Raw genomic sequence first — 27,510 nt, forward strand, 5'->3', positions numbered from 1 at the left:
GAATGAGCTCCTGATGGTGTGGCTAATGTGATTAGGTCCTGTGATGGTGTCACTTGGTTCTGAGTTATCACTAACTTTAAAACAGGTCATGATGTGTTTAACATAGAGTGCTAGCCCCCACCACCCCTTTTACCCCCTCTATCCTTCCTAAACCAGTTATAGCTAGTGATTTTAACATTCCAGTCATGAGAATCAGCCCATCAGATTTTAATGGTAATTATATCAAATTTCTTCTCATTAGTGAGAATTTCTAATTCCTTGTGCTTGTTACCCAGACTCCTAGCAATATTTATATTATATTGTGTGTGTATATGTTATATTGTGTATGTGTATATATATATATAAACAATTGAAAATTTTCTTCTCTTTTTTTCTCTTCCTCTCACATTCTTTGTCACATCGATTCAATTTGTTCACAACACGCTGAGTCTGAGTGTGTGAGCTTGTACCACATTTGCTTTCTTAGTACTTTCCTCTTAGCCCTGGTCTACACTAGGACTTTAGGTCGAATTTAGCAGCGTTAAATCGATTTAAACCTGCACCCGTCCACACAATGAAGCCCTTTATTTTGACTTAAAGGGCTCTTAAAATCGATTTCCTTACTCCACCCCTGACAAGTGGATTAGCGCTTAAATCGACGTTGCCGGCTCGAATTTGGGGTACTGTGGACACAATTCGATGGTATTGGCCTCCGGGAGCTATCCCAGAGTGCTCCATTGTGACCGCTCTGGACAGCGCTCTCAACTCAGATGCACTGGCCAGGTAGACAGGAAAAGAACCGCGAACTTTTGAATCTCATTTCCTGTTTGGCCAGCGTGGCAAGCTGCAGGTGACCATGCAGAGCTCATCAGCACAGGTGACCATGATGGAGTCCCAGAATCACAAAAGAGCTCCAGCATGGACCGAACGGGAGGTACGGGATCTGATCGCTGTTTGGCGAGAGGAATCCGTGCTATCAGAACTCCGTTCCAGTTTTCGAAATGCCAAAACCTTTCTGAAAATCTCCCAGGGCATGAAGGACAGAGGCCATAACAGGGACCCGAAGCAGTGCCGCGTGAAACTGAAGGAGCTGAGGCAAGCCTACCAGAAAACCAGAGAGGCGAACAGCCGCTCTGGGTCAGAGCCCCAAACATGCCGCTTCTATGATGAGCTGCATGCCATTTTAGGGGGTTCAGCCACCACTACCCCAGCCGTGTTGTTTGACTCCTTCAATGGAGATGGAGGCAATACGGAAGTAGGTTTTGGGGACGAAGAAGATGATGATGATGAGGTTGTAGATAGCTCACAGCAAGCAAGCGGAGAAACCGGTTTTCCCGACAGCCAGGAACTGTTTCTCACCCTAGACCTGGAGCCAGTACCCCCCGAACCCACCCAAGGCTGCCTCCTGGACTCAGCAGGCGGAGAAGGGACCTCTGGTGAGTGTACCTTTTAAAATGCTATACATGGTTTAAAAGCAAGCATGTGAAAGGATTACTTTGCCCTGGCATTTGCGGTTCTGCCTTTGCAAAAGGTTTCTGGGGAGGGCAGCCTTATTTCGTCCTTCATGGTAGGACACTTTACCACTCCAGGCCAGCAACACGTACTGGGGAATCACTGTAGAACAAAGCATTGCAGTGTATGTTTGCTGGCATTCAACCAAAATCCGTTCACGCGGTGGGAGGAGGCAAAATGCGACCTTGTAACGAAAGCACATGTGCTATGTATGTAATGTTAACAGCAAGGTTTACCCTGAAAGAGTGTAGCGACTGTTTTATAAAATGTGTCTTTTTAAATACCGCTGTCCCTTTTTTTTCTCCACCAGCTGCATGTGTTTCAATGATCACAGGATCTTCTCCTTCCCAGAGGCTAGTGAAGCTTAGAAAGAAAAAAAAACGCACTCGCGATGAAATGTTCTCCGAGCTCATGCTGTCCTCCCACACTGACAGAGCACAGACGAATGCGTGGAGGCAAATAATGTCAGAGTGCAGGAAAGCACAAAATGACCGGGAGGAGAGGTGGAGGGCTGAAGAGAGTAAGTGGCGGGCTGAAGAGAGTAAGTGGCGGGCTGAAGACAGGGCTGAAGCTCAAAGGTGGCGGCAGCGTGATGAGAGGAGGCAGGATTCAATGCTGAGGCTGCTGCAGGACCAAACCAGTATGCTCCAGTGTATGGTTGAGCTGCAGCAAAGGCAGCTGGAGCACAGACTGCCACTGCAGCCCCTCTGTAACCAACCGCCCTCCTCCCCAAGTTCCATAGCCTCCACACCCAGACGCCCAAGAACGCGGTGGGGGGGCCTCCGGCCAACCAGCCACTCCACCACAGAGGATTGCCCAAAAAAAAGAAGGCTGTCATTCAATAAATTTTAAAGTTGTAAACTTTTAAAGTGCTGTGCTTAAAGTGCTGTGTGGCATTTTCCTTCCCTCCTCCACCACCCCTCCTGGGATACCTTGGTAGTCATCCCCCTATTTGTGTGATGAATGAATAACGAATGCATGAATGTGAAGCAACAATGACTTTATTGCCTCTGCAAGCGGTGATTGAAGGGAGGAGGGGCGGGTGGTTAGCTTACAGGGAAGTAGAGTGAACCAAGGGGCGGGGGGGTTCATCAAGGAGAAACAAACAGAACTTTCACACCGTAGCCTGGCCAGTCATGAAACTGTTTTTCAAAGCTTCTCTGATGCGTACCGCGCCCTCCTGTGCTCTTCTAACCGCCCTGGTGTCTATCTGCACATAACCAGCAGCCAGGCGATTTGCCTCAACCTCCCACCCCACCATAAATGTCTCCCCCTTACTCTCACAGATATTGTGGAGCACACAGCAAGCAGTAATAACAGGGGGAATATTGGTTTCGCTGAGGTCTAAGCGAGTCAGTAAACTGCGCCAGCACGCCTTTAAACGTCCAAATGCACATTCTACCACCATTCTGCACTTGCTCAGCCTGTAGTTGAACAGCTCCTGACCACTGTCCAGGCTGCCTGTGTATGGCTTCATGAGCCATGGCATTAAGGGGTAGGCTGGGTCCCCAAGGATACATATAGGCATTTCAACATCCCCAACAGTTATTTTCTCGTCTAGGAATAAAGTCCCTTCCTGCAGCTTTTGAAACAGACCAGAGTTCCTGAAGATGCGAGCATCATGCACCTTTCCCGGCCATCCCACGCTGATGTTGGTGAAACGTCCCTTGTGATCCACCAGAGCTTGCAGCACTATCGAAAAGTACCCCTTGCGGTTTATGTACTCAGCGGCTTGGTGCTCCGGTGCCAAAATAGGGATATGGGTTCCGTCTATAGCCCCACCACAGTTAGGGAATCCCATTGCAGCAAAGCCATCCACTATGACCTGCACATTTCCCAGGGTCACTACCCTTGATATCAGCAGATCTTTGATTGCGTGGGCTACTTGCATCACAGCAGCCCCCACAGTAGATTTGCCCACTCCAAATTGATTCCCAACTGACCGGTAGCTGTCTGGCGTTGCAAGCTTCCACAGGGCTATTGCCACTCGCTTCTCAACTGTGAGGGCTGCTCTCATCTTGGTATTCATGCGCTTCAGGGCAGGGGAAAGCAAGTCACAAAATTCCATGAAAGTGCCCTTACGCATGCGAAAGTTTCGTAGCCACTGGGAATCGTCCCAGACCTGCAACACTATGCGGTCCCACCAGTCTGTGCTTGTTTCCCGAGCCCAGAATCGGTGTTCCACAGCATGAACCTGCCCCATTAGCACCATGATGCATGCATTGTCAGGGCCCATGCTTTCAGAGAAATCTGTGTCCATGTCCTGATCACTCACGGGACCGCGCTGACGTCGCCTCCTCGCCCGGTATCGCGTTGCCATGTTCTGGTGCTGCATATACTGCTGAATAATGCGTGTGGTGGTTAATGTGCTCCTAATTGCCAAAGTGAGCTGAGCGGGCTCCATGCTTGCCGTGGTATGGCGTCCGCACAGAAAAAAGGCGCGGAACGATTGTCTGCCGTTGCTCTGACGGAGGGAGGGGCCACTGACGACACGGCTTACAGGGTTGGCTTCAGGGAGCTAAAATCAACAAAGGGGGTGCCTGTACATCAAGGAGTATTTCAGGCAGGACTGCACGGAGGGTTCCAATAAGAAATGGTGCACCTAAGTTATCGTTGTTATTGGAACAAGGAGGTTAGCCTGGCCTCTGATTGATACATGGCTAGATTTACCTCGCTGCACCTTCTCTGTGAGTGACTGCAGTGTGACCTAGAGGAATGAGTCCCCTAGACAGGGGAGGAGGCAAATGAGTACAAAACAAATCTGGTCTATTTCTTGTTTTGACCCACTGCATCTATCTTTTACATCTTTGGCTGGCAGCAGACGGTGCAGAAGGACTGCATGCCATCCACATCTCATGGCTGCTCGGCAGAAGATGGTACAGTACGACTGCTAGCCATCCCCATCTCTTGCCTGCCTGGCAGAAGATGGTGCAATACGACTGCTAGCAATCCTCATCTCTTGCCTGCCTGGCAGAAGATGGTACAGTACGACTGCTAGCAGTCCGTATCGCCTGCCCGCTCACCATAAGACGGTTCAATAGGACTGACTGCAGGACTAAAGAGAATGACCTGGTCAAGTCACTCCAAATTTAGTCCCTTCGCCCATGTCTGCCCAGGCGCTCCCAGCCGACGCGGCCAGGAGCACCTCGGACACGATGAGGACGACTACCAATCGTATTGCACCGTCTGCTGCCAGAAGGCAAGGGGTTGCTGCTACTGTGCAGCAAAGCCGTACCGCGTCTGCCAGCACCCAGGAGACATAGGGTGACGGTTACCTGAGCGGGCTCCATGCTTGCTGTGGTATGGCGTCTGCACAGGTAACTCAGGAAAAAAGGCGCGAAATGATTGTCTGCCCTTGCTTTCACGGAGGGAGGGAGGGAACGGGGGCCTGACGACACGTACCCAGAACCACCCGCGACAATGTTTTAGCCCCATCAGAGTGCTCCATTGTGACTGCTCTGGACAGCACTCTCAGATGCCCGATTGTTTGCCATTGCTCTGACGCTGGGAGGGGCGCTTACAGGGTTGGCTTCAGGGAGCTAAAATCAACAAAGGGGGTGGCTTTACATCAAGGAGTATTTCAGGCAGGACTTCACGGAGGGTTCCAATAAGAAATGGTGCACCTAAGTTATTGTCCTTATTGGAGCAAGAAGGTTAGCCTGGCCTCTGATTGATACATGGCTAGATTTACCTCGCTGCACCTTCTCTGTAAGTGACTGCAGTGTGATCTAGAAGAATGAGTCCCCTAGACAGGGGAGGGGGGGAAGCAAATGAGTACAAAACAAATCTGGTCTATTTCTTGTTTTGATCCACTCCATCTATCTTTTACATCTTTGGCTGGCAGCAGACGGTGCAGAAGGACTGCATGCCATCCACATCTCATGGCTGCTCGGCAGAAGATGGTACAGTACGACTGCAAGCAGTCCGTATCGCCTGCCCGCTCACCATAAGACGGTTCAATAGGACTGACTGCAGGACTAAAGAGAATGACCTGGTCAAGTCACTCCAAATTTAGTCCCTGTGCCCATGTCTGCCCAGGCGCTCCTGATCGACCTCACAGAGGCGACCAGGAGCACCTCAGACATGACGATGACGGCTACCAGTCGTACTGTACCGTCTGCTGCCACAAGGCAAGGGGTTGCTGCTACTGTGTAGCAATGCCGTACCGCGTCTGCCAGCACCCAGGAGACATAGGGTGACGGTTACCTGAGCGGGCTCCATGCTTGCCATGGTATGGCGTCTGCACAGGTAACTCAGGAAAAAAGGCGCGAAATGATTGTCTGCCCTTGCTTTCACGGGGGGAGGGAGGGAACGGGGGGCTGACGATATGTACCCAGAACCACCCGCGACAATGTTTTAGCCCCATCAGGCATTGGGATCTCAACCCAGAATTCCAATGGGCAGCGGAGACTGCGGGAACTGTGGGATAGCTACCCACAGTGCAATGCTCCGGAAGTCGACGCTTGCCTCGGTACTGTGGAAGCGCTCCGCCGAGTTAATGCACTTAATGCACTTAGAGCATTTTCTGTGGGGACACACACACTCGAATTTATAAAACCGATTTCTAAAAAACCGACTTCTATAAATTCGACCTTATTCCGTAGTGTAGACATACCCTTACATTGCTAATTAAAACCCATTAATTGACTGCTCCAGATAGTCTCCACCTGAGAAGAAGATTAGTCCCCTCTACCTGTGAGATGCAAGCCATCCTGTTTGTACAGCTCCCCTCTCCTCCTGGAACGTGGCCCAATGCTCCACAAAACCAAAACCTTCAGCTTCACACCAGGTGCACAGTCAACAGTTCTCTGGGGTATTTTCTGCCTTCTCTTGCTCTTGGGACTGGAAGGATCTCTGAGAAGATCACTTGGACTTTCTTCTTCAACTCCCTTCAAAAATCCATTTCCTATCCCTATTTAAAGGAAGGGAAACTGAGGCACAAAAAAGTTAAGTGCCCTCCCCAAGGCCACACAGCAAGTCAGTGACAGAGCCAAGTTTAAATGTATGAGCTGCTGGCTCCCAATTCTCTATTAATTTCTCTAGATCATATATGGCCACTTGATATAGGGCCCAATCCAACTCCATCTGAAGTCAATTGACTCCACTCGGAGTTAGATCAGCAGTATAGTCCTTATTTCAAATGAATGTGGCCGACAGTGGGACTCAATAGTCTCAGCACCACTGAAATGTAGGAGGCAGCTCCCATATCCCCAAGGAAATTTCTGAAAGCCTGAAGCTGCTCAGGTATGGCCCTGACCCATCTTTTACCTGAAGTACTCACCAAACCAGCACAGACGACCCGGGGGAGACGACATTCAGAATTGTGCCAAGAGTGTAACGTAGGCTGTTGTGTCTGTTGCCCTGACCTGCACAGCTCCAATTCAGGCATAAACCAGCTACATCCCTACTTAAACCCAGCTCAGATTACATTCTGCACACAGGCCCTAATCTGGTGTCCATGGAAGTCAGTGGTCATTGGCTCAGGCTCCCTAGCTGTGGAGCTCAGACACATTTTCCCCCCTTTTAGCCCACGTGCTTTAGGTTGCTGGGAAACCCCAGTAAAACCCGACAGACTATTATACCCATGGTCAAATTCTGGTCTCATTAAAGTCAGTAGCAAAACTTCCATCGATTTCAACGAGACCAGCATTCGACCCTCAAAGTATTATTAGAAAAGAAACCTTCCGTCCCTTATTTGATTGGACAGGCATTCGGTTCGTTGGCACACGTCGAAATGTTGTGAGCCAAGGAAACCGAGGGTACTTTGCAATCCCTGCGGTCAACGGGAGCTGAGTGTGGCTCAGCACCTTTCAGGATCTGGCCAAAGCACCCTCATTGAAGCTAAGCCTATGTAATTAGGAGTCATACAGGTGCAAATTGGCTTCTATGCTTCAAATCATCACATAGTGTTTACAGTGGCCCCGGTGTGGGTTCCATCTTTAGGACTCCTAGTTTAACGTTAATGACTTTTCACACGGAATATTGGCTTTAGACAAACTGGCCGTCCTAACGAGCTGTTTTTGTTTGAAGGACGGAAGCTGCTCTTTGGAAGGAAATGAATGAAGGTAGGATGGAAGGAGGGAGCAAGAGAGAGTGGGCGAACAAATGAGCTGCTCACTTCCGGACCAGAAATAGCTATAATCAAAGTTACAAGGACTTGCAAAGTTTCAAAATGCATCTCAGAAATTCCTCAGCGTGACTCTCTGTTCCCCCATAGTGCTTTTGGGCATTGAGCTAACCTGTGCTGTGTCTCTGGCTGTACATCTTGTTGGGCAGAGGGTTTTGCTGCCCTTTGCCTGCTAGGTAATGTGTGCTGTCACCCCGCACACAGACAGCTACAATGGGGGTGACCAGATAGCAAGTGTGAAAAATCGGGATATGGGGTGGGGGGTAATAGGTGCCTATATAAGACAAAGCTCCAAATATCAGGGCTGTCCCTATAAAATCGGGACATCTGGTCACCCTAAGCTACAAGCAGAAGGCAGGGGTTCACCCTGCTACTGCTTAGAGCAGCAAAATGGGCTCTAGAGTATATCTGCTCGTAGTGGTCCCTCAGGCTCAGGCCCAGAGGGAGGCCACTGAGTGTTGCTGCATCAGGCAACAAACAGTCGATTAACAGTCTATGGCTCTGGCCCTCTGGCAGGCAGCGCGATAAGCGGTCCCCACTCCAAGCCTTGGGGCTCAGGAAGGGCCAGTCACAGCCAGGGCCCCTGGCCCTCAGGGCGAGGGTGAGCAGGAAGCAGACTTCAGCCTAAGCCTCCTAGCTACGGGAGCCAGCCAATGCAGTCTGGGGCCCACAGTCTCCTGGCTGGGGCAAGCCACAAGCAAAGCACAGGCCTTCTGACCTAGGGGTGAAAAGGCCGACACCCCCCAGGGATGGGGTTGGCGGCAGAGGGTAAGGGGACCCAAGTCCTCCCTACTCCACCAGGTCCCAGCCCAGGGCCCCGACAGTGGCGAATAGTTCCACCTCAGGGTCAGCGGAGATCCCACCAAAACATGCTGACTTGTGCTCCAGCAACAAACCTGGACTAAAGTCTGGTTTCCCTGGGCTACTTCTTACCACAGTCTGGGTGGGGAGGCTCCACAGTCCAAGGGCCCTCTGTCTCCTCAGGGTACGCTGCAGACAGCTGTCCGCCAACTCCTCCCCAGGGTTGGTCTCCTGCAGGGCAGGGTGCTGCACAGCGCAGGTTTAGCTCTGGCATTCTGCAGCGGCCTGGAGACATCTGCCTCCTTTCCGGGCTCCAGCCCAACTGAGCTGTTTCTACTTCCTGTCATGCCCGTTTCCAGCATGAGCGGGGGAGGCTGGCCCAGCTCCGTCCACCAGGAGGAGTGTAGTGGTCCCTTGGTCTCAGGCCTCATGCCCACCGGGGGGCCCTGCAGGTCAGTGCCTCCCCCTCCCTCCCCATGCCTCCCGCTCGCTGCGAAACAGCTGTTTGCGGCATGCAGGAAGCTGGGAGGGAGGGGGGAAGGTGCAAGGATGTGGCATGCTTGGGGAGACGGAACTGGGCGGGAAGGGGTGGGGTGGGGTGGGGTGGAGCAAGGGTGGGAAGAGGCAGGGTGGGGTGGGGCTTTGGGGGAAAGGGTGGATTGGGGGCAAGGCCTGGGTCACTTTGGAAAGTCAGCGCCTATGCCCAACATTACCCTCTTTGGCAGGTTCTTTCAGTGCAGGACATGTTGGCAGCATCTGCCTATTTCGTTACTTATATGGCCTTCATTACTGAAGCATAAGCATTGAGCAGCTTGCTATTTCTGCTCCTCCTTGCATCCCCCTCCAAGTCAGGATTTGGCTTTAATGCTTTTTATGAAGTACAGTAGTAGCCATGTCAGTCCCAGGATATTAGAGAGGCAAGGTGGGTGAGGTCATATCTTTCATTGGACCAACCTCTGTTGGTGACACAGAGCTCTTCTTCAGGTGCACATACATACATTCATGCAGACACTAATTTGCATGATCAAGTGCAATAGTACTGTCTCTGGGCCAAATTAATATCTGGTGTCATTCTATCAAGGATACACTTAGCTCTAAATGCACTTTGTATATTGATTCAATAAACCATCGAATAATCTTAAACCCACATTACAACATCTGTTGGAAAATAAACAATTCTGTGGGCCCCATTTTGATTTAATTCTCTCCCCACCGGTGACTGTGTGATGGTATTTTTCCTTTTAATTCAAGGGCTGGTGAGTTCAAAAAACACTACAGACTGGATGGAGCCATCTTGTGGAAAACTCCTTTAGCTATTTAAACAAATCAGACTATTGTAACTTACTTCTGAAAAGAACAATAGCACTTAGCACCTTGTAAACTAGGGGCACCTGCTGGTGAACCTCACAAAAGTTGAGGTTTTGCAAAACTCTCAAACTACATTCAGGTGCACAAAGCAAGTATGAGTTTTCCTAGTTTTTCCAGGATGGTTTCATTTAACAAGCAAGCTATTTTTCTGCATAAAGGGAACTCTCTGCTATGTGACGCTAAGCAAAGAAACCCACACAAAACACCACCAACCACAAACAAAATAACACAACAAAAATAATTCAGCTGGCACAAAGGGGTATGTTATGACCTGTATTTTTTTCCGGGTTGGATTGCTTCTCTGTCTCTTGCTCTGGTCCCTCTTTCAACCTCCCCATATTTGAACCTCAATTCTGGAAAGATTTATGCACCCCTTTAACTTTACCCATTGTGAGTACAGTAGTTTCATTGAAGTTAACGGGGCTATTCAGCATGGGTGAAATCCTGGCCCCATTGAAGTCAATGGGAGTTTTGCCATTGATTTCAGTGGAGCCAGGAGTTCACACAACACGTGCAAAAATAAGCACATGGGTAAGTCTTACAAGAAAAGGAGTACTTGTGGCACCTTAGAGACTAACCAATTTATTTGAGCATGAGCTTTCGTGAGCTACAGCTCACTTCATCGGATGCATACCGTGGAAACTGCAGTAGACATTATATACACACAGAGAACATGAAACAATACCCCCTCCCAGCCCACTGTCCTGCTGGTAATAGCTTTTCTGAAGTGATCATTAAGTTGGGCCATTTCCAGCACAAATCCAGGTTTTCTCACCCTCCGCCCCTCCACACACAAACTCACTCTCCTGCTGGTAATAGCCCATCCAAAGTGACCACTCTCTTCACAATGTGTATGATAATCAAGGTGGGCCATTTCCTGCACAAATCCAGGTTCTCTCACCCCCTCACCCGCCTCCAAAAACCACACACACAAACTCAATCTCCTGCTGGTAATAGCTAATCCAAAGTGACCACTCTCCCTACAATGTGCATGATAATCAAGGTGGGCCATTTCCAGCATAAATCCAGGTTTTCTCACCCCCCCACCCCCATACACACACAAACTCACTCTCCTGCTGGTAATAGCTCATCCAAAGTGACCACTCTCCCTACAATATGCATGGTAATCAAGGTGGATCATTTCCAGCACAGATCCAGGCTTTCTCACCCCGCCCCCCCCGGGAACACATACACACACACACATAAACTCACTCTCCTGCTGGCAATAGCTCATCCAAACTGACTACTCTCCAAGTTTAAATCCAAGTTTAACCAGAACGTCTGGGGGGGGGGGGTAGGAAAAAGCAAGGGGAAATAGGCTACCTTGCATAATGACTTAGCCACTCCCAATCTCTATTTAAGCCTAAATTAATAGTATCCAATTTGCAAATGAATTCCAATTCAGCAGTTTCTCGCTGGAGTCTGGATTTGAAGTTTTTTTGTTGTAAGATAGTGACCTTCATGTCGGTGATTGCATGACCAGAGAGATTGAAGTGTTCTCCAACTGGTTTCCCTATGATCCCACTGAGAGTTACCAAAAGCAACTACAGCATTTGCTCAAGAAACTTCCTGAAAAAGCACAAGATCAAATCCGCACAGACATACCCCTGGAACCCCGACCTGGGATATTCTATCTACTACCCAAGATCCATAAACCTGGAAATCCTGGGCGCCCCATCATCTCAGGCATTGGCACCCTGACAGCAGGATTGTCTGGCTATGTAGACTCCCTCCTAGGCCCTACGCTACCAGCACTCCCAGCTACCTTCGAGACACCACTGACTTCCTGAGGAAACTTCAATTCATCGGCGATCTTCCTGATAACACCATCCTGGCCACTATGGATGTAGAAGCCCTCTACACCAACATTCCACACAAAGATGGACTACAAGCCGTCAAGAACACTATCCCCGATAATGTCACGGCTAACCTGGTGGCTGAACTTTGTGACTTTGTCCTTACCCATAACTATTTTACATTTGGGGACAATGTATACTTTCAGATCAGCGGGACTGCTATGGGTACCCGCATGGCCCCACAGTATGCCAACATTTTTATGGCTGATTTAGAACAACGCTTCCTCAGCTCTCGTCCCCTAAAGCCCCTACTCTACTTGCGCTATATTGATGACATCTTCATCATCTGGACCCATGGAAAAGAAGCCCTTGAGGAATTCCACCATGATTTCAACAATTTCCATCCCACCATCAACCTCAGCCTGGTCCAGTCCACACAAGAGATCCACTTCCTGGACACTACAGTAATAAACAATGGTCACATAAACACCACCCTATACCGGAAACCTACTGACCGCTATTCCTACCTACATGCCTCCAGCTTTCACCCTGACCACACCACACGATCCATCGTCTACAGCCAAGCTCTGCGATACAACCGCATTTGCTCCAACCCCTCAGACAGAGACAAACACCTACAAGATCTCTATCAAGCTTTCTTACAACTACAATACCCACCTGCGGAAGTGAAGAAACAGATTGATAGAGCCAGAAGAGTTCCCAGAAGTCACCTACTACAGGACAGGCCTAACAAAGAAAATAACAGAACGCCACTAGCCGTCACCTTCAGCCCCCAACTAAAACCCCTCCAATGCATTATTAAGGATCTACAACCTATCCTGAAGGATGACCCAACACTCTCACAAATCTTGGGAGACAGGCCATTCCTTGCCTACAGACAGCCCCGCAACCTGAAGCAAATACTCACCAACAACCACATACCACACAACAGAACCACTAGCCCAGGAACCTATCCTTGCAACAAAGCCCGTTGCCGACTGTGCCCACATATCTATTCAGGGGACACCATCACAGGGCCTAATAACATCAGCCACACTATCAGAGGCTCGTTCACCTGCACATCCACCAATGTGATATATGCCATCATGTGCCAGCAATGTCCCTCTGCCATGTACATTGGTCAAACTGGACAGTCTCTACGTAAAAGAATAAATGGCCACAAATCAGATGTCAAGAATTATAACATTCATAAACCAGTCGGAGAACACTTCAATCTCTCTGGTCACGCAATCACCGACATGAAGGTCACTATCTTACAACAAAAAAACTTCAAATCCAGACTCCAGCGAGAAACTGCTGAATTGGAATCCATTTGCAAATTGGATACTATTAATTTAGGCTTAAATAGAGACTGGGAGTGGCTAAGTCATTATGCAAGGTAGCCTATTTCCCCTTGCTTTTTCCTACCCCCCCCCCCCCGACGTTCTGGTTAAACTTGGATTTAAACTTGGAGAGTAGTCAGTTTGGATGAGCTATTGCCAGCAGGAGAGTGAGTTTATGTGTGTGTGTGTGTATGTGTTCCGGGGGGGGGGGGGGTGAGAAAGCCTGGATCTGTGCTGGAAATGACCCACCTTGATTACCATGCATATTGTAGGGAGAGTGGTCACTTTGGATGAGCTATTACCAGCAGGAGAGTGAGTTTGTGTGTGTATGGGGGTGGGGGGGTGAGAAAACCTGGATTTATGCTGGAAATGGCCCACCTTGATTATCATGCACATTGTAGGGAGAGTGGTCACTTTGGATAAGCTATTACCAGCAGGAGATTGAGTTTGTGTGTGTGGTTTTTGGAGGGGGGTGAGGGAGTGAGAGAACCTGGATTTGTGCAGGAAATGGCCCACCTTGATTATCATACACATTGTGAAGAGAGTGGTCACTTTGGATGGGCTATTACCAGCAGGAGAGTGAGTTTGTGTGTGGAGGGGCGGAGGGTGAGAAAACCTGGATCTGTGCTGGAAATGGCCCAACTTAATGATCACTTCAGAAAAGCTATTACCAGCAGGACAGTGGGGTGGGAGGGGGTATTGTTTCATGGTCTCTGTGTGTATATAATGTCTACTGCAGTTTCCACGGTATGCATCCGATGAAGTGAGCTGTAGCTCACGAAAGCTCATGCTCAAATAAATTGGTTAGTCTCTAAGGTGCCACAAGTACTCCTTTTCTTTTTGCAAAGACAGACTAACACGGCTGTTACTCTGAAACCTGTCTTTACAAGATGAGGGCCTGGATTTTGTACTCTGCTGTGCTTTACTCTGCATTTTCACTCTGGTTTTTTTTCCCCCCACATCTGAATTACACTCTCTCCCTTCTCTGTGCTATTGTGCCCGCAGAGTCTCTCCTATGCCAAATGAGAATCTGCTACCATTTGAGATCTAGCTAAACTTTCAAACCCATGAGAGTTGTGGAAGATTGCCGTTAGGCAAAACGAATTCTTCAAAGTCCATTCTCCAAGGAGCCAGATGTCCTGTATTGAAGTTTCCCACCACAGAATGAAATTGTGAACATTTAATTTTGGATAACTGTGTAAGGAAGGGTAGGTATTTAAAAAGCAAAACAAAACTAGCTTTTAAATGGAACTGAATGATACTTTAACTCACTGAATAGCAGCTCAGGCTTTTCATGACCAAACAGAAGAAAAAAAAGAAAAGCAAAGTCTAGAATTCAGAATCTGCAAATTGCATTTTTAATAAAATGGATGATCAGGCTTCATAATAGCACCTGACTTACTTTCTTTGCAAATATAACATGATATTTTTAGTGTTTAATGTTAATTATTTTGTGTACTGTTAATTAATTTAATATAAAGATGAACCTAACCCTGTAAATAGAGGAAACACAGTTGAATGGGGGCTGTTGCCTTTAACTAGGGCACCCGTACCGGATCTTCAAATGGAAACATTAGCTAGGATTATCTTGTTTAATGAGCTGTCTGAGCCTTATGGAAAACTTTGAAAAACATTATGGGCCAAATTCTGCTTTCATATGTACATACATTGATGTCAGAGCACCAGATGTGACTTAAATGGGAATTCAAAGAATAGATCTGAAAGAAGATTGTGGACAGATGTTGAGACACACACGACTCTCCTATTTTTGTATAATTATTTTGGTCTTTACTAACAAAGGTATTTGCAGGAAAACAAGACCTTTGTTTCAACTGCATCTGCTCCTGCTACCTATTCCCCGCTTGGCTGCTCCCCATAAAGAGATCTTCTTGGCTAGTAGCTAGATTAGGGAGTTCCATTGATGAAGTATTAACCAATGTTCCCTCTAATTTTTTACATCCATGTGCGGAATGAATTTTGCTGTATGCACCAATATGGAGGTGATGTGTGGCAGAGGTGGGGCCGAAGGGTTCGGAGTGTGGGAGGGGGCTCAGGGTTGGGGCAGAGGGTTGGGGAGGGGGGGTGAGAGCTCCAGCTGTGGGTGCGGGCTCTGGGGTGGGGCTGGGGATGCAGGGTTTAGGGTACAGGCTGCGCCGGGGCTGTGGCAAGGAGAGAGGACTCCCCTGTCACGGAGTCCCTGGGCGATGCTCTGGAACTGCTCCCCATGAAGCCAGTCAGGACTCTGGGGCAGTCGCCTTTCTGTGAGCAGCCTGTCTTCAGGACACACAGCTCACACAGCTTCCACCTTCCTGGGTCTGACCTCGGAGCATTCAGCCTCCTCTGCCCCTCCGTGCGCTTCCCCCCAGCGAGTCCGCTCAGGCAGGGCTCCTGGGGAAGCCAGAGGGTCCTGCACCCCAACTTCGCAGTCAGACGTGACTCTCACCAGCCAGTAAAACAGAAGGTTTATTAGACGACAGGAACATGGTCTAAAACAGAGCTTGCAGGTGCAGAGAACGGGACCCCTCAGCTGGGTCCATTTTGGGGGGCAGTGAGCCAGACAACCACGTCTGCACTTCACTCCATGTCCCAGCCAGCCCCAAACTGAAAACCCCCTCCAGCCCCTCCTCCTCTGGGCTTTGTTCCTTTCCCGGGCCAGGTGGTCACCTGATTCCTTTGTTCTCCAACCCTTCAGCTCTCACCTTGCAGGGGGGGAAGGGCCCAGGCCATCAGTTGCCAGGAAACAGGGTGTTGGCCATTCTCTGTGTCCAGACTCCTGCACACACATGCCCTCTAGGGCTCTGCAATGATCATACACCCTTACTCCACCCCCTAGATACTTAAGAACTGCCTAGGGGAAACTGAGGCACCCCCACACTATTCAGAGGAAACCTTAAGAACAGTCCCACTTCGTCACATGCAGGGTTTAGGGTACAGGCTGCGCCGGGGCTGTGGCAAGGAGAGAGGACTCCCCCCAGCCCTCTCTTGCTGCAGCAGCCTGGGGAGAGGCACCTCTCTCTGGCTGTGGCAGCTCCAGGGCCAGGGGAGAGGCACCTTTCCCCAGCTGGGGCAGCTCCAGGGCCAGGGGAGAGGCACCTTTCCCCAGCTGGGGCAGCTCCGCGGCTGGGGCCGGGTTGAGGCGCCTCTCTCCACCTGCGCAGCCCTTAATAGCCAGCTGGGTGGCTGCACAGCTTAGAGGAAACTTAGGTCATAACTCTCTCTACAAGTGACATCATAACTGGCTGCTGTGGCAATACCTGTGATGTCATACAAAGAAGATTACATCATCATGCGGGGAACAAGCAGCAAGGGAAAAGGGGGTCTTAAAAACAGAGGGAGGGATTCTCTGTGGCACCCCCTGGAGGTACAGCACAGAATGCACAACCAAGGAGTGGGAGGTGAAGGTGATTTTAAGACATCCTTGTGCCCATGCTATTCTGGTTTGTTACGTGGAACTGGTGTGGAGTTTCTGGATGCTCTAATTTACAGCAACCTCCTGAGGGCAGTCTATAAGGTGCTTGCAGCTCAAAATTTCCATAGTATAGTGACTGTTCCAACATGTCCCCTCCCACTCCCAGCATCCCCCCTATGACAAGGCTTGGAAGTAGGGGAAGGAACAGTGTAGGACCACTTATGGTAGCCCTGTGCGGGTGCTGCAGGGCTTATAAGGCCCCAAGGTGCCACTAGAGCAGCATATAGAGGCCAGAGTGGAGAGGAGAATCCCATCCAGAAATTCTATTTGCATGCAAATGTCCTCATTGGTTAAAGATCAAAGGAAGAAAAACACCAAAATTATGCTATATATACACACAGCATGCAAAACAGCTCTTGGGTTCCAAAGATTTCCATGAGGTGTTAAGGGCATTTTCTAAGAGAAGCACATATCTCTGGCTGTAAAGCCTGTGACTCAAAGCCAGACGTTTAGAAGTAGCAATTTCAGGTGTCTGAAAGTGACAGGACTCTAGTTAATTTATTCCAGGGCTGGGTTTTTTCCCCCCCATGATGTTATTTTTAAAGTGGATTCCACAGCTATGAAGTCATTCCAGCCCTCAGCTCTCAACATGGGGGAGCCTCAGACTGACTAACTTATCATCACTCTGCAGAATTTAACAAAACTTCGAAGTTTAACGTAGACTTCCACACAAGAGAAAGAGGCTATGTAAACAGCATATGTGCAGCCATGTGCTGGAGGTAATAATTAAGGAGAATTATCCCTGGTAAGTATTGAAACAATGTAACTGATAAGGAATTAAATGTGCAGATTAAAGAGAAGTGGATGATCTCTTATTTAGGAAACGTATGTCAAAGGACACTAGCCTAGAAGAACCTCAAGCTGAATTGTTTCCACAGTGGATTGGAAAATCATGTTTGCAATTAAACTTTAAACAAAAGGAAAAGGGGACCAGAAATACAAATATGATGATCTTCTGTGCTTTAACACATGAATTCAGGTGCCAGCAGTCATTGCTTTTAAACAGTTCTTTCCAGTCTACTTCTGGAGCCCCACCAAGTGTTGGTTTCTGAAGGGATTAAGTTGTAGGCCTTGTCTCCAGTGGGACTGTCTACAGGAAGTCCAGTGGTAGAGGCACCAGCCTAGGACATTGGAGACCCAGCGTCAAGTCCTTGCTCTACCACAGACTTCCTGTGTGCCCTCGGGCAAATCACTTAGCCTCTCTGCGCCTCAGTTCCCCACCTGTAAAATGCAGGATAACAGCACTTCCTTGCATCACAGGAGTGTTATGAGGATAAACACATTAAAGATTGTGAAGTTCTTTGAGATCTAACGAAAAGTACTATATAAGAGCTAGATATTATCATCATATCAATTACCAGAACAAACTCATAATGCAGTTTATTCTAGTTTCAAACTCTGGGGGAAGGGAAGCACTGCACCAGTATAAACTGTGTATGCCAGGGAGTGGCACTAATGAGATGGCTCTGAAACTAGAGCTGACATTGCACCAATTTCAAGGTTTCAGCTGACTTCTTTATTATTATTATTTTTATTTTCAAAGGGAAAAAACTGTCAACAAAAATTTTAGTTGAAATTTTTTGAGGTTTTCCTATCAGCTGGTTGAAATTTTTTGAAAACTAAAAAAATTGACAATTTTGACAGATTTCAAAATTTAAAGAAGTTAAAAAAATCAGAAAATTACTGGGATTTTTTAAAAAACTTTTTTCCATCAGTTAGTTCCATGTACAAAAAGCACTGAAGAGCACTGTGACGTTGCACCTCATAAGGCTTTATGGAGATATGCCTATGAATGTATATATGACATAACTAGAATATGTTTTATGCTACATATGCCATGTAACATATCTTTGTAAAGGTTATGATCTACTGAATATATTCATCCTATTTGTATGTATGTATCAGTTTTGTATTCGAAGTTATGAAGTTGGCTGTGTACTTGTTTGATTTTAAGTAGCTTGAGTAAGGCATTTCATCAGCTTCTTTAGATATGATGGAATGTGCAAGTTTAGTACCCAATCAAAAAACACTTAAGCTTATAATAGACCTTGACAGATGCCAATCCACACCTGAGCTTTCCTGGCTATGTGGCTTGGCCTGTAAAGTTCTGAGTCATGCATGGATGTGTGACTTGCCAATGTGACTCCAAAACTCCATTTTGTAGCTGTAATTCTGCACAGGTGGAGGGAGGGGTTTAGACCCACAAGGAGAAACTATATAAAGCTCTGGGAGACCCCTCCATTTTGTCTTCACCTGGCTCAAGAGATAGCCTCTCCACCCCCAAAGGATACCTAAAAGAAACTGGAACAAAGAACAGTAACGACAGGGGTGTGAGTGATTGTTGGACCCAGACTAGAAGGAGGCTAGTCTGTAAAAGAGGCTTATTGGAACACCTCTGAGGATGAGATTTTATCTGTATTCAGCTTCTTACTGTATTAGGGTTAGACTTGTGTGTTTTATTTTATTTTGCTTGTAACTCACTTTGTTCTGTCTGTTATCATCTGGAACCACTTAAATCCTACTTTTTGTATTTAATAAAATCACTTTTTACTTATTAATTAAACCAGAGTATGTATTAATACCTGGGGAGGCAAACAGCTATGCATATCTCTCTATCAGTGTTATAGAGGGTGAACAATTTATGAGTTTATCCTGTATAAGCTTTATACAGGGTAAAATGGATTTATTTTGGGTTTGGACCCCATTGGGTACTAGGCATCTGGGTGTTGGAGACAGGAACACTTCTTAAACTGCTTTCAGTTAAGCCTGCAGTTTGTGGGACGTGGTTCAGACCTGGGTCTGGGTTTGTAGGTGGCACAACCAGGCAGGGTTCTGGAGTCCCAACCTGGCAGGGAAAGCAAGGGCAGAAGTAGTCTTGGCAGATCAGTTGGCAATCCCAAAGGGGGTTTCTGTGATCCAACCCATCACAAGCACCAAATCCTGTTTCTAAATAAGGGCACATTCCAAGAACAAGGGCTTAACTCAAGATTTTTGTACCCATTTACTAACCACAATCCTATCTCCTCCTAGAAAGAAATAATACCCATTTGCAAGGGCTACATAAATACAAAAGATGATGGGTTAGGTCTCTTCACAGTGCCGTAATGTTACAGGGAGAACAGTTCTCCTGAAACCATAAACTATCACACGAATTAACCTAGTTTCCTATAAACGAGCACCTATGTGCTCTCCTCCTCCTCCAACAGACCTATTGACTGTAACGAGGTTACTCACACATAAGGGGTTTCAGATGGGGTCCTTAGATCAAAGTCATTGTCCTAAGGTATCTGGCCTTCGATTTGAGTTTTATTTTACTTTACACACACTCTCCCCTCCACTCCCTCCATTTGTGTCTCAGCTTCTTTTCAGGGAAAACAGCACCACTTCCACCCCCCAAACACACCAGAGCTGAAAGAGGAAGATGGGGGATGTCATTTGAATGTGCGTTTCTGTCCTCACTTCCCTTTTCTTCCTTATTCCTCTTTCAGTCAGATGCTTTTTGAAGAAAGAACACATATCAAAACAAGGATCTGGTGCTCTAGCTACTTCAAGAAGGCCTGAAATCCTTAGTTAGGCAAAACACCCACTGATACAGGGAAACTCTGGGAACTCTTAAAGTGCTTCTTCTCACCTTCTGCTGAAGTCAGTGGGAGCATTGCCTGAATGCAGGTTTCAGGAAGGGACCCTTATGGACAAACTTTCCAAGGTGCTCAGAATCCAACAGCTCCCATTGTTAACTATCAGGCTCCCTTTAAAGTTGTTAATTGTAGCTCAGGGTTCAGACCCACTAGCAAGGCAGCATATGAAGAACTTGCACTGCTACCGTCCATGTCACCTGGTACCTACGCTATGGAAATTATGTCCTGCTTCTTTTGTGAGTGTTGTATAAATGAAGGCTCTTTTATAATTAGTATTAGGACATGGGAAGGAAAGAAGTCATATCACTGAAATATTGCTGGAGGGTGTTTGTTCAACAGCTGGGATTGGCCTGTGTGATCAGGAGCAGCTGGAATTGAGCAACAGAGAGCAGTTTCTCTAATGCACCTTTAATTTGCATGTATAGGTTTGCATAATTAACCCCTGGGAAATGGCTGTTCATGCAAGTCCTACGGTAAAATGTTCAGATGTTTTAGTCGCCTAAGTCTCATTGTGACAAATTCAGAACTCAGTGGAAAACCCTTTTCTCTCAATCGTTCTTCACACAGTTAGTCATGTCCACTTACACACACCCACACCCCAACACCCAGCCAGCCACCCGCACACTCTATCTATTCAAATTTTACTCCTGCAGATGGAGGAAGATCAGATTTTTTTTAAAAGTGACTTGGAATATTCTCAGATACTGCAGTGATAAGTGTCATGCAGGTACTAGATAGTATATTTCATACTTTACCATACTGTGCAATATTTAGCATAAATTTGAAATATCCCAGAAAACAAGAATCCCACAATTGTGTTATGCAGATAAATGCAATTTTAATTACATCCAGTCTCAGGATTAGCATATGATATTGAAGGCTGTAGTCTTCTGAGGGAGCTAACAAAATTAATCAGTAACAAAGGAGCTACAAATCCAATTTCTGGTTGAGTTTTCACTAAACAACAACAAAAACAAAAACATCCCAAAGAACCGCCCCCCACACACAACATGTTAAAAGATTTAGAAAGGAGTTTCATGATACTGTTGAATAGCCACAATTTAAGCCTCAAATGTATATAGGGTAAAAATGATCTAAACTTATTTAAAGCACTCTGATACCAAGCCTCTAACATCAGGATTTATCTAGGGTTCATAATGTGTCAAAAACTGTGTGACTGTGGCCCCTCAATTATACTTTTAAGCATCATCTCAAAGACCCAAAGATATGTATTCTATTCCAGTGTTATTTCCTAAAATGATAGTAGGTTTGAGGAGAAATGCTATCCAAACACAGCTCTATCTGCAGGATCCTTCTACTTCAGAATGAAGAACTTTGCCGGGCTGATTTGCTTATTTACATTTTGGCTGCCACACTAGCAGATGTCACTCAGCCAGATGTCATTCCCCTCCAGCTAGAAAAGAGACATCAAGAGTTGCTTAAGCATGTTAAAGGGAACTAGCTTAAATGTGTACTAAGGAAGCAAATTCTATTTTTATCTATGCTTGCCCATTTCTGCTCTACCAACAATGCCAGCATTGACAGCTTGTCCCCTCCTCCTACAAAGATCCATGCTTTCCTCTGCTATGCCTTACGCATGGAACTGATCTGTAAAGCTTTTACCCTCTCCTCTAAGCCTACTTTCTGCCCCTGACACCTACAAGAATTCCCCAAGGATGGCGATAGACTGATAGTCAGTTGGGAAAGCTGATATTTATAAAATACAAAACAGAGTAAGTGTATGTATGTATATGCAAGACATATTTGTCCTCCTCTCCCCCATCCTTTGTAAGATGACAAACACCACAGACACTCTTTGTTTGCAGAGCATCACACATAATACGGCCCTGATCCTCTGGGTGTTACTGTCATAAGTACTTTATAGTAAAAATGTTACCCAAGATCTCACTACATGTGAAGGGTCTGCTAGCCTTTTATAGATCTACCAAAAGAGCCTTTACACAGAGTTAGTGAATACCACATTCTTTAGGATGCCATGGCAATATGCATTGCCACTTAAAGGCTGTGTTGTGACTTTTATCCTAATGTCTATATTCTCACTCGACTGTCTCTCATTGGGTTTCAACTATGCTTACTATGGTGCCCTGGGTGTCAGCCATAATGGGCACAGAAGGATATGTGAAAGATTTACACAGAGTGCCTGACTGAGAATGTTGGATATGTTTGTGAGGATAATTTTATGGCCATATAAGGTGTCTAGCATCCAACAGGTGGTATTCATTCTGCCAAAGGAGGTGGTATGGGGGGGGAGGGAGAAGAATACTTACCTCGTTCATATTTCCCTTTCCAGACTTGGCAAAGCAGCACATTCAGAAATGAAATCTGCAAATCTGAATCATGTAAAATATTATGCAGAGCAAGGTGATTTTTTTGGTTCAGTTCATTATTATATTTTCTGTTTTTTCTGATGTTGAGATTAATCAAACCATTTATCAGTGGGATTAGGAAAGATGAGGGGGATATTAAGAAAGCAAAGGAACTACAAGAGCCCCCATGGCCAAGGGAAGGAGTAAGGCTATATTCATCAGAGTCCTCTTCATTAAGTAGGCACACTGTACTGGAGGTAACTTTTACTCTTGGTAATTTTTTAAAAGAATATTGGAATATTGTTAAGACTGATGTCCAGCTAAGAAATTAAACACAGCTACTATTGACTGAGGCATAATGGGGAGAATTTTCTTTAGCACGCTGGGAAGAACTGCAATCCAAGAACCATGACTGTCCCACTGAGATGATGCATAGATCAGACCCTGAGCAATTCCAGCATTTTATAAAAGATGTTACTAGTTGGCAAAGTGTTTTTTCACTGTCTGCACAACTACCCTGCATGCACCTACCTCCATTCTCTAATAATTTCCTTATACTTCCCATGTACTTCAAATTTAAAATAATGTTTGCTTACATTTTTAATTGTACAATGTAAGGATCTGATCCTACAGCCCTCATTCACATAAGTAGTCAATAGAATTATTCACTTATGAACATGGCCTTGATGAAATGGATTCTTGTATTTCAGTAATCATCATGGTTCTGTGTAGAAATTCATCTCACTATGACCTGACATAGAGTGAAGTAGAGAAATATTCAAAAAGAGGATTGGAAAGGTTAAAATTGTCCTGGGGCAATGGTATTGACACCCCGCCTACCTTTGTCTGACCAAAAAGAGAATTATTAATTTTTCTCATGGTCTTAAGTACCTCCAGAAGAATGTTATGACCCTCCCTTATGAGTGCTACAAGAAGACTTCTGAGAATAGAGCTCCTCAATATAGCAGAAAAAATAACAAGATCCAATGGCTGGAAGCTGAAGACAAACAGTGAGGGTGGATTCTCTACCTCAGAAGTACTTGAAGTCTTCAAATGAAGGTTGGGTGTCTTCTTACAGGCATGCTCAAACACAACCAGAAGTTATGGACTTAATGCAGGAATTCTTAGGTGAAATTCTATGGTTTGTGTTATGCAGGTGGTCTGACTGGATGATTGTAATAGCCCCTCAGCCCCACCACCTTAAAATATATGAATTTTCTGAACATTTCCTTTGTTGTTGTTTTTTTAAGCAATTCCTACCTGAATTAGCAACATTTGATACCTCATGCTTAAATGGCAACTCTTTAATATGCACCTCAAGCTTCAGAAAGAAACACATTTTGTAATTTCAGACTGCAAGAGCCATTGTCTGTTACTTCCTCCATATCAAAGACAGCAATCTTCCAGATGTATGTTTGAAGAGCACATATGGTAGATCAGGATGTATATTACAGCGCTATGCCACAAGTAATGATCATTCAAAACTAAAACCACAGAGGGATAAGCAGTGACCAATTTTCTAAGTATTATCTACCTTTTTATAGAAAAACTGAGGAACAGCGAGGCAAAGGACTAAACTCCTTAAAATAGCTGTTGATTTTTGGATGGCCAGTTTGAGACAAATTAGGATCAGATTTTCAGAACCAAGGAGCAACTGCAGCTCGTTTGCACTTCAACTGCAGATGAGTATGCTGTGCTCTCCTGAAAATAAGGCCCCACCTATCAAGCTGGATACCCAAAAATGGAGTTACCCAAATTATTTGACACTTTTCCTAGGTTTGTTACCAACTTGCCAGAGAACCCAGGTTTCCAGCTCCGTAGTCACTGCATTAAGCTGTCTCCTATCACTAGAGGGGGCTGAAGCACCAAATGAATCCAAAATCCATCATAAATTACAGGGCCAATCCTTTTCCCATCAAAGCCAGAGATTTTGGCCACTGGATGCAATAAGAGCAGAACTGAGTTTAAACACAGGCTTACTTCACTGTATGAAGCCACAGCTGATTGCTTAAAACTTATACTAAATGAATAAAACACAGCTTCAAATATTAAATTGGTTTCTGAAGTGCCCCGTTTCTGCAAATTTCCCAACTACATCTGCACTCTGAAAAACACTACTTCATTTCACAGTGCTTTCAGGATTTAGAAAAAAATCAATGACATCCACATTTGTTGGTAAATTGTTTAGCAAATATTAATGGATTAAATCTATTTTTTCTTTAACGTGAAATACACTATTGGTGGTCTTTACTGAGAAAAAATTATTTTTTTTCAACCTTCTCGTCTATAAAAACAACAAAAAAGTGTTCTCAAAACTTAAATTAAATTTACAAAGTTAAAGGAATTTTTTTTTGTTTCCCTACAACCAGACTGCTTTAAAATAGTCTGTGTCTAAGCATTGACATTTTGACTGCACAAGAGTTAAATTTGTAGGATGTACTGACACATGAGTGAAAGTCTTACAATTTCAGTAAAGCTCAATGACTTGGGTGCGCACAATCTTCAAGACTGGGGATTTGATTACTTAGATGCACGCAGAGCTTGACTTGTTTGCATTGTGGCATTTGTACAAGCGTCTAACTTGGAATCTAAGGATGTTGTATCATACAACACAGGCCGATGTACCATGTCACCATACCAAAATGGTTTCCTAAAATTTGTATTTATTAAACCAATACACACATTAGATTAGTATCTCTTCAGTTGTTTCAGATGAATATAAAAAACAAGTAATTCTTTAAATTGATGGCTTTGAATAGCTACTCTATTATGTGGCCTTAATTAGCCAAATTTCTTGTTTTAAATTTCATCTTACACTTCGTGGTTCCTCAGTCATCATCTTGCTGATTTCTTTTCTGTCAAGGAAACACGAAAATTAATATCAGTGTTAGATAAACTTATCTTAAATAAGGCACCAATCTAACATTATATATATTTTCCAGAGATTGACATTGGGATGCAGCAAATTCTGTTCCCTACTGGAAACCAACACAGGTTTTTATTTACAATAGGGAACAGAATCTGTCACATCCCAATGTCAACCAATAAAAATGCTCCCCAAAACAAGAACTCTGGAAATCCAAGAATTACAGCCAGGGTAATACCAACATTCACCATCAAAAAAAAATCTGATCACACAGGTGCCTTTTGCATTGCATCCTGAAACTGGAAAGTCTCTAGGTGTGACAAGCTGCTGGTTGTACCACACTGCAAAGCAGATGACCTACCACTAAGAGTCTAGATCTTCAAAAGGCTCATCACTATGGTATCTAGGCACTTCAATGCAAAACTCCCCTATGCGACTTTCATATGAGGAATACACAGATCTCAGCAATAGGTGCACCACGAAAACTATACGGATTAGATAGTGTTCCCATCAGCCACTGCCTGAACGAGAGATACTGAATGTTAGCTTGCTGAAGATAGTACATTAATCGGATTAATGGGCTTGGCTGGTTGCTTAGGCTTTGGGGAAGGCTGCACTTGCAAATTTTTCATAATGCAACCCCTCCCCATTCAGTAATACATATACTAAACGTTTTCTTCTGGCCCTGGGACAACACAATCTATTTTCCTCTTAACTCTTTCTAGGGCACCTAGAGATGTGACTGCAGTGGATTCTGCAGTCTCTCCATCAAGCTTCTCAGCTAGCAGATGAAAATGCCTGCATCATAGGCTAGGGCAGCAAGCTTCAGATAAGCCTCAATATCACGAATTCTAAATGCAAATTCTGATCCTTCCAGCTCAGTGGTTCCCAAACTTTAACAAGCTGTGAACCCCTTTCACTAAAATGTCAAGTCTCGCAAAACCCCTCCTAAAAATGAATATCTCCAGAGATTTTCTCCTTTACCTGAGTATAAATTATAAAAGCAGTGATCTTGGAAATATAAAATTTGTTTTATGACATGCTTATTACACACTATTTATTATTAATTATTTATCATTACAATATTTTTATTACATTATGAAAATGGCAACACTCTTCCAAGATCTCACTTTCGTAGCTCGTATCACTTTGAATAAGCCTGTTATAAGACAAGGCTCCTCTGTTTCATCAAGGAGTATCAGATGTGAAACAGCAGGAAGGGATTTAAGAAGCCAGCTCAAAGGGTTCCTCCTACACAAGCATTCAGGTCTTGAGCACTCCAGGCAAACATTACATTACAACAAAGCTTAAACTTGTTCTTCATCATAATTTTAAAAACAACACTAGCTGCCTACTTAATTTTAAAAACAGCAAAAAATATCCACCTCCCTTTCCATTTCTTATAAGGAGTCTTGAAGTTTAAATCTCCTCAGTGTGATAGATATGCTTGCTTTGATCTGTTTAGTTCTTGGAAGTCAAGTGCTGCCCGGGGTCCCGAGGGACAGCTTTGTCCGCCATTAGGGAATTTTTTCCTCAGAATCCCCTGTAACATTTTGCGAACCCCTATTTGGGAACCACTGTTCTAGCTCATAGCTGAACTTCACAATACATATTACTAGCAGACTTTATAAGGCAAAAGAGTCATTGTTAGGTCATTACCACAGCACCTAACACTGCCACCCTCCTTTGAATGTTTCTGAGAACTGAATTTATTCCATTTTACACTCCTATACAATCAGGACCTGCAAAGATGCATAGCTGGAGAGGTGACTTGAAGTACTAATAATTAGTTTTGGCTTGAGCATAAGATCGTGCTCTTCAAAACCCCACTATAAAGTACCATTCAACTCATGGCTCCTTGAGTATATTTCTCTATAGAGAGGATTCACCAAAACAGCTAAATTTTTAGCGAAGTTTTTGTTAATGAGACTTCAGTCTACACCATCCTGAGGGCCTATTTAGCCCTAACACTGTGCCTGAGGGCCAATGAGTAATTAATCTTCATTAGAAGGTCAGACCAGAGATTCATTCAATCCCTGATATTTTGGGCTGCCTACCTGAGGACCAGAGTACAATTTGACCACTGAGCAGAGCTAGTCAGGAATTTTCCATCAAAAACGTATTTTAAGGATAAATGTTGACGGCTAATATTGAGGATACTTGGAGTCTTATAGTTGGCTGATGCCAAACAAATCCTTGGGCTTTGCCTGCCCTCAAAATGTCGAAGATAGAGAGTTAGATCCTTCACTATTGGTAAGGAAGAGATTTGTGCTGGTACAAAAGG

The 27,510-nt window shown here is 45.3% G+C and overlaps 2 protein-coding genes across 2 annotated transcripts in view; one reads left to right on the plus strand and one right to left on the minus strand.

Moving 5' to 3' along the window:
• Positions 1 to 787: 787 nt before the first annotated feature.
• LOC142070946 (uncharacterized) lies at positions 788 to 2,667 on the plus strand. Its single transcript, XM_075124945.1, has 2 exons — positions 788 to 1,415; positions 1,802 to 2,667. Exons 1-2 carry the CDS (start codon positions 836 to 838, stop codon positions 2,341 to 2,343), a joined length of 1,122 nt encoding a protein of 373 aa, XP_074981046.1. The 5' UTR covers positions 788 to 835; the 3' UTR covers positions 2,344 to 2,667.
• Positions 2,668 to 23,649: 20,982 nt separating this feature from the next.
• Positions 23,650 to 27,510, minus strand: part of CDC123 (cell division cycle 123) — a 77,672-nt gene continuing 73,811 nt past the window's right edge. The window contains exon 13 of the mRNA XM_048836591.2: positions 23,650 to 25,215. Coding sequence (XP_048692548.1) covers positions 25,189 to 25,215 — 27 coding nt within the window. The 3' untranslated portion in view covers positions 23,650 to 25,188. The remainder of the gene's footprint in view (positions 25,216 to 27,510) is intronic.

The sequence above is a fragment of the Caretta caretta genome, chromosome 1 (genome assembly GCF_965140235.1).
Source record: "Caretta caretta isolate rCarCar2 chromosome 1, rCarCar1.hap1, whole genome shotgun sequence".
Lineage (NCBI taxonomy): Eukaryota > Metazoa > Chordata > Testudines > Cheloniidae > Caretta > Caretta caretta.

Bases quoted from the DNA above. Each gene is read 5' to 3' on its own strand.
- LOC142070946 (XM_075124945.1), top strand. From the start codon at position 836: ATGCAGAGCTCATCAGCACAGGTGACCATGATGGAGTCCCAGAATCAC. The intron at 1,416-1,801 runs GTGAGTGTACCT...TTTCTCCACCAG, and splicing joins AGGCGGAGAAGGGACCTCTG to CTGCATGTGTTTCAATGATC.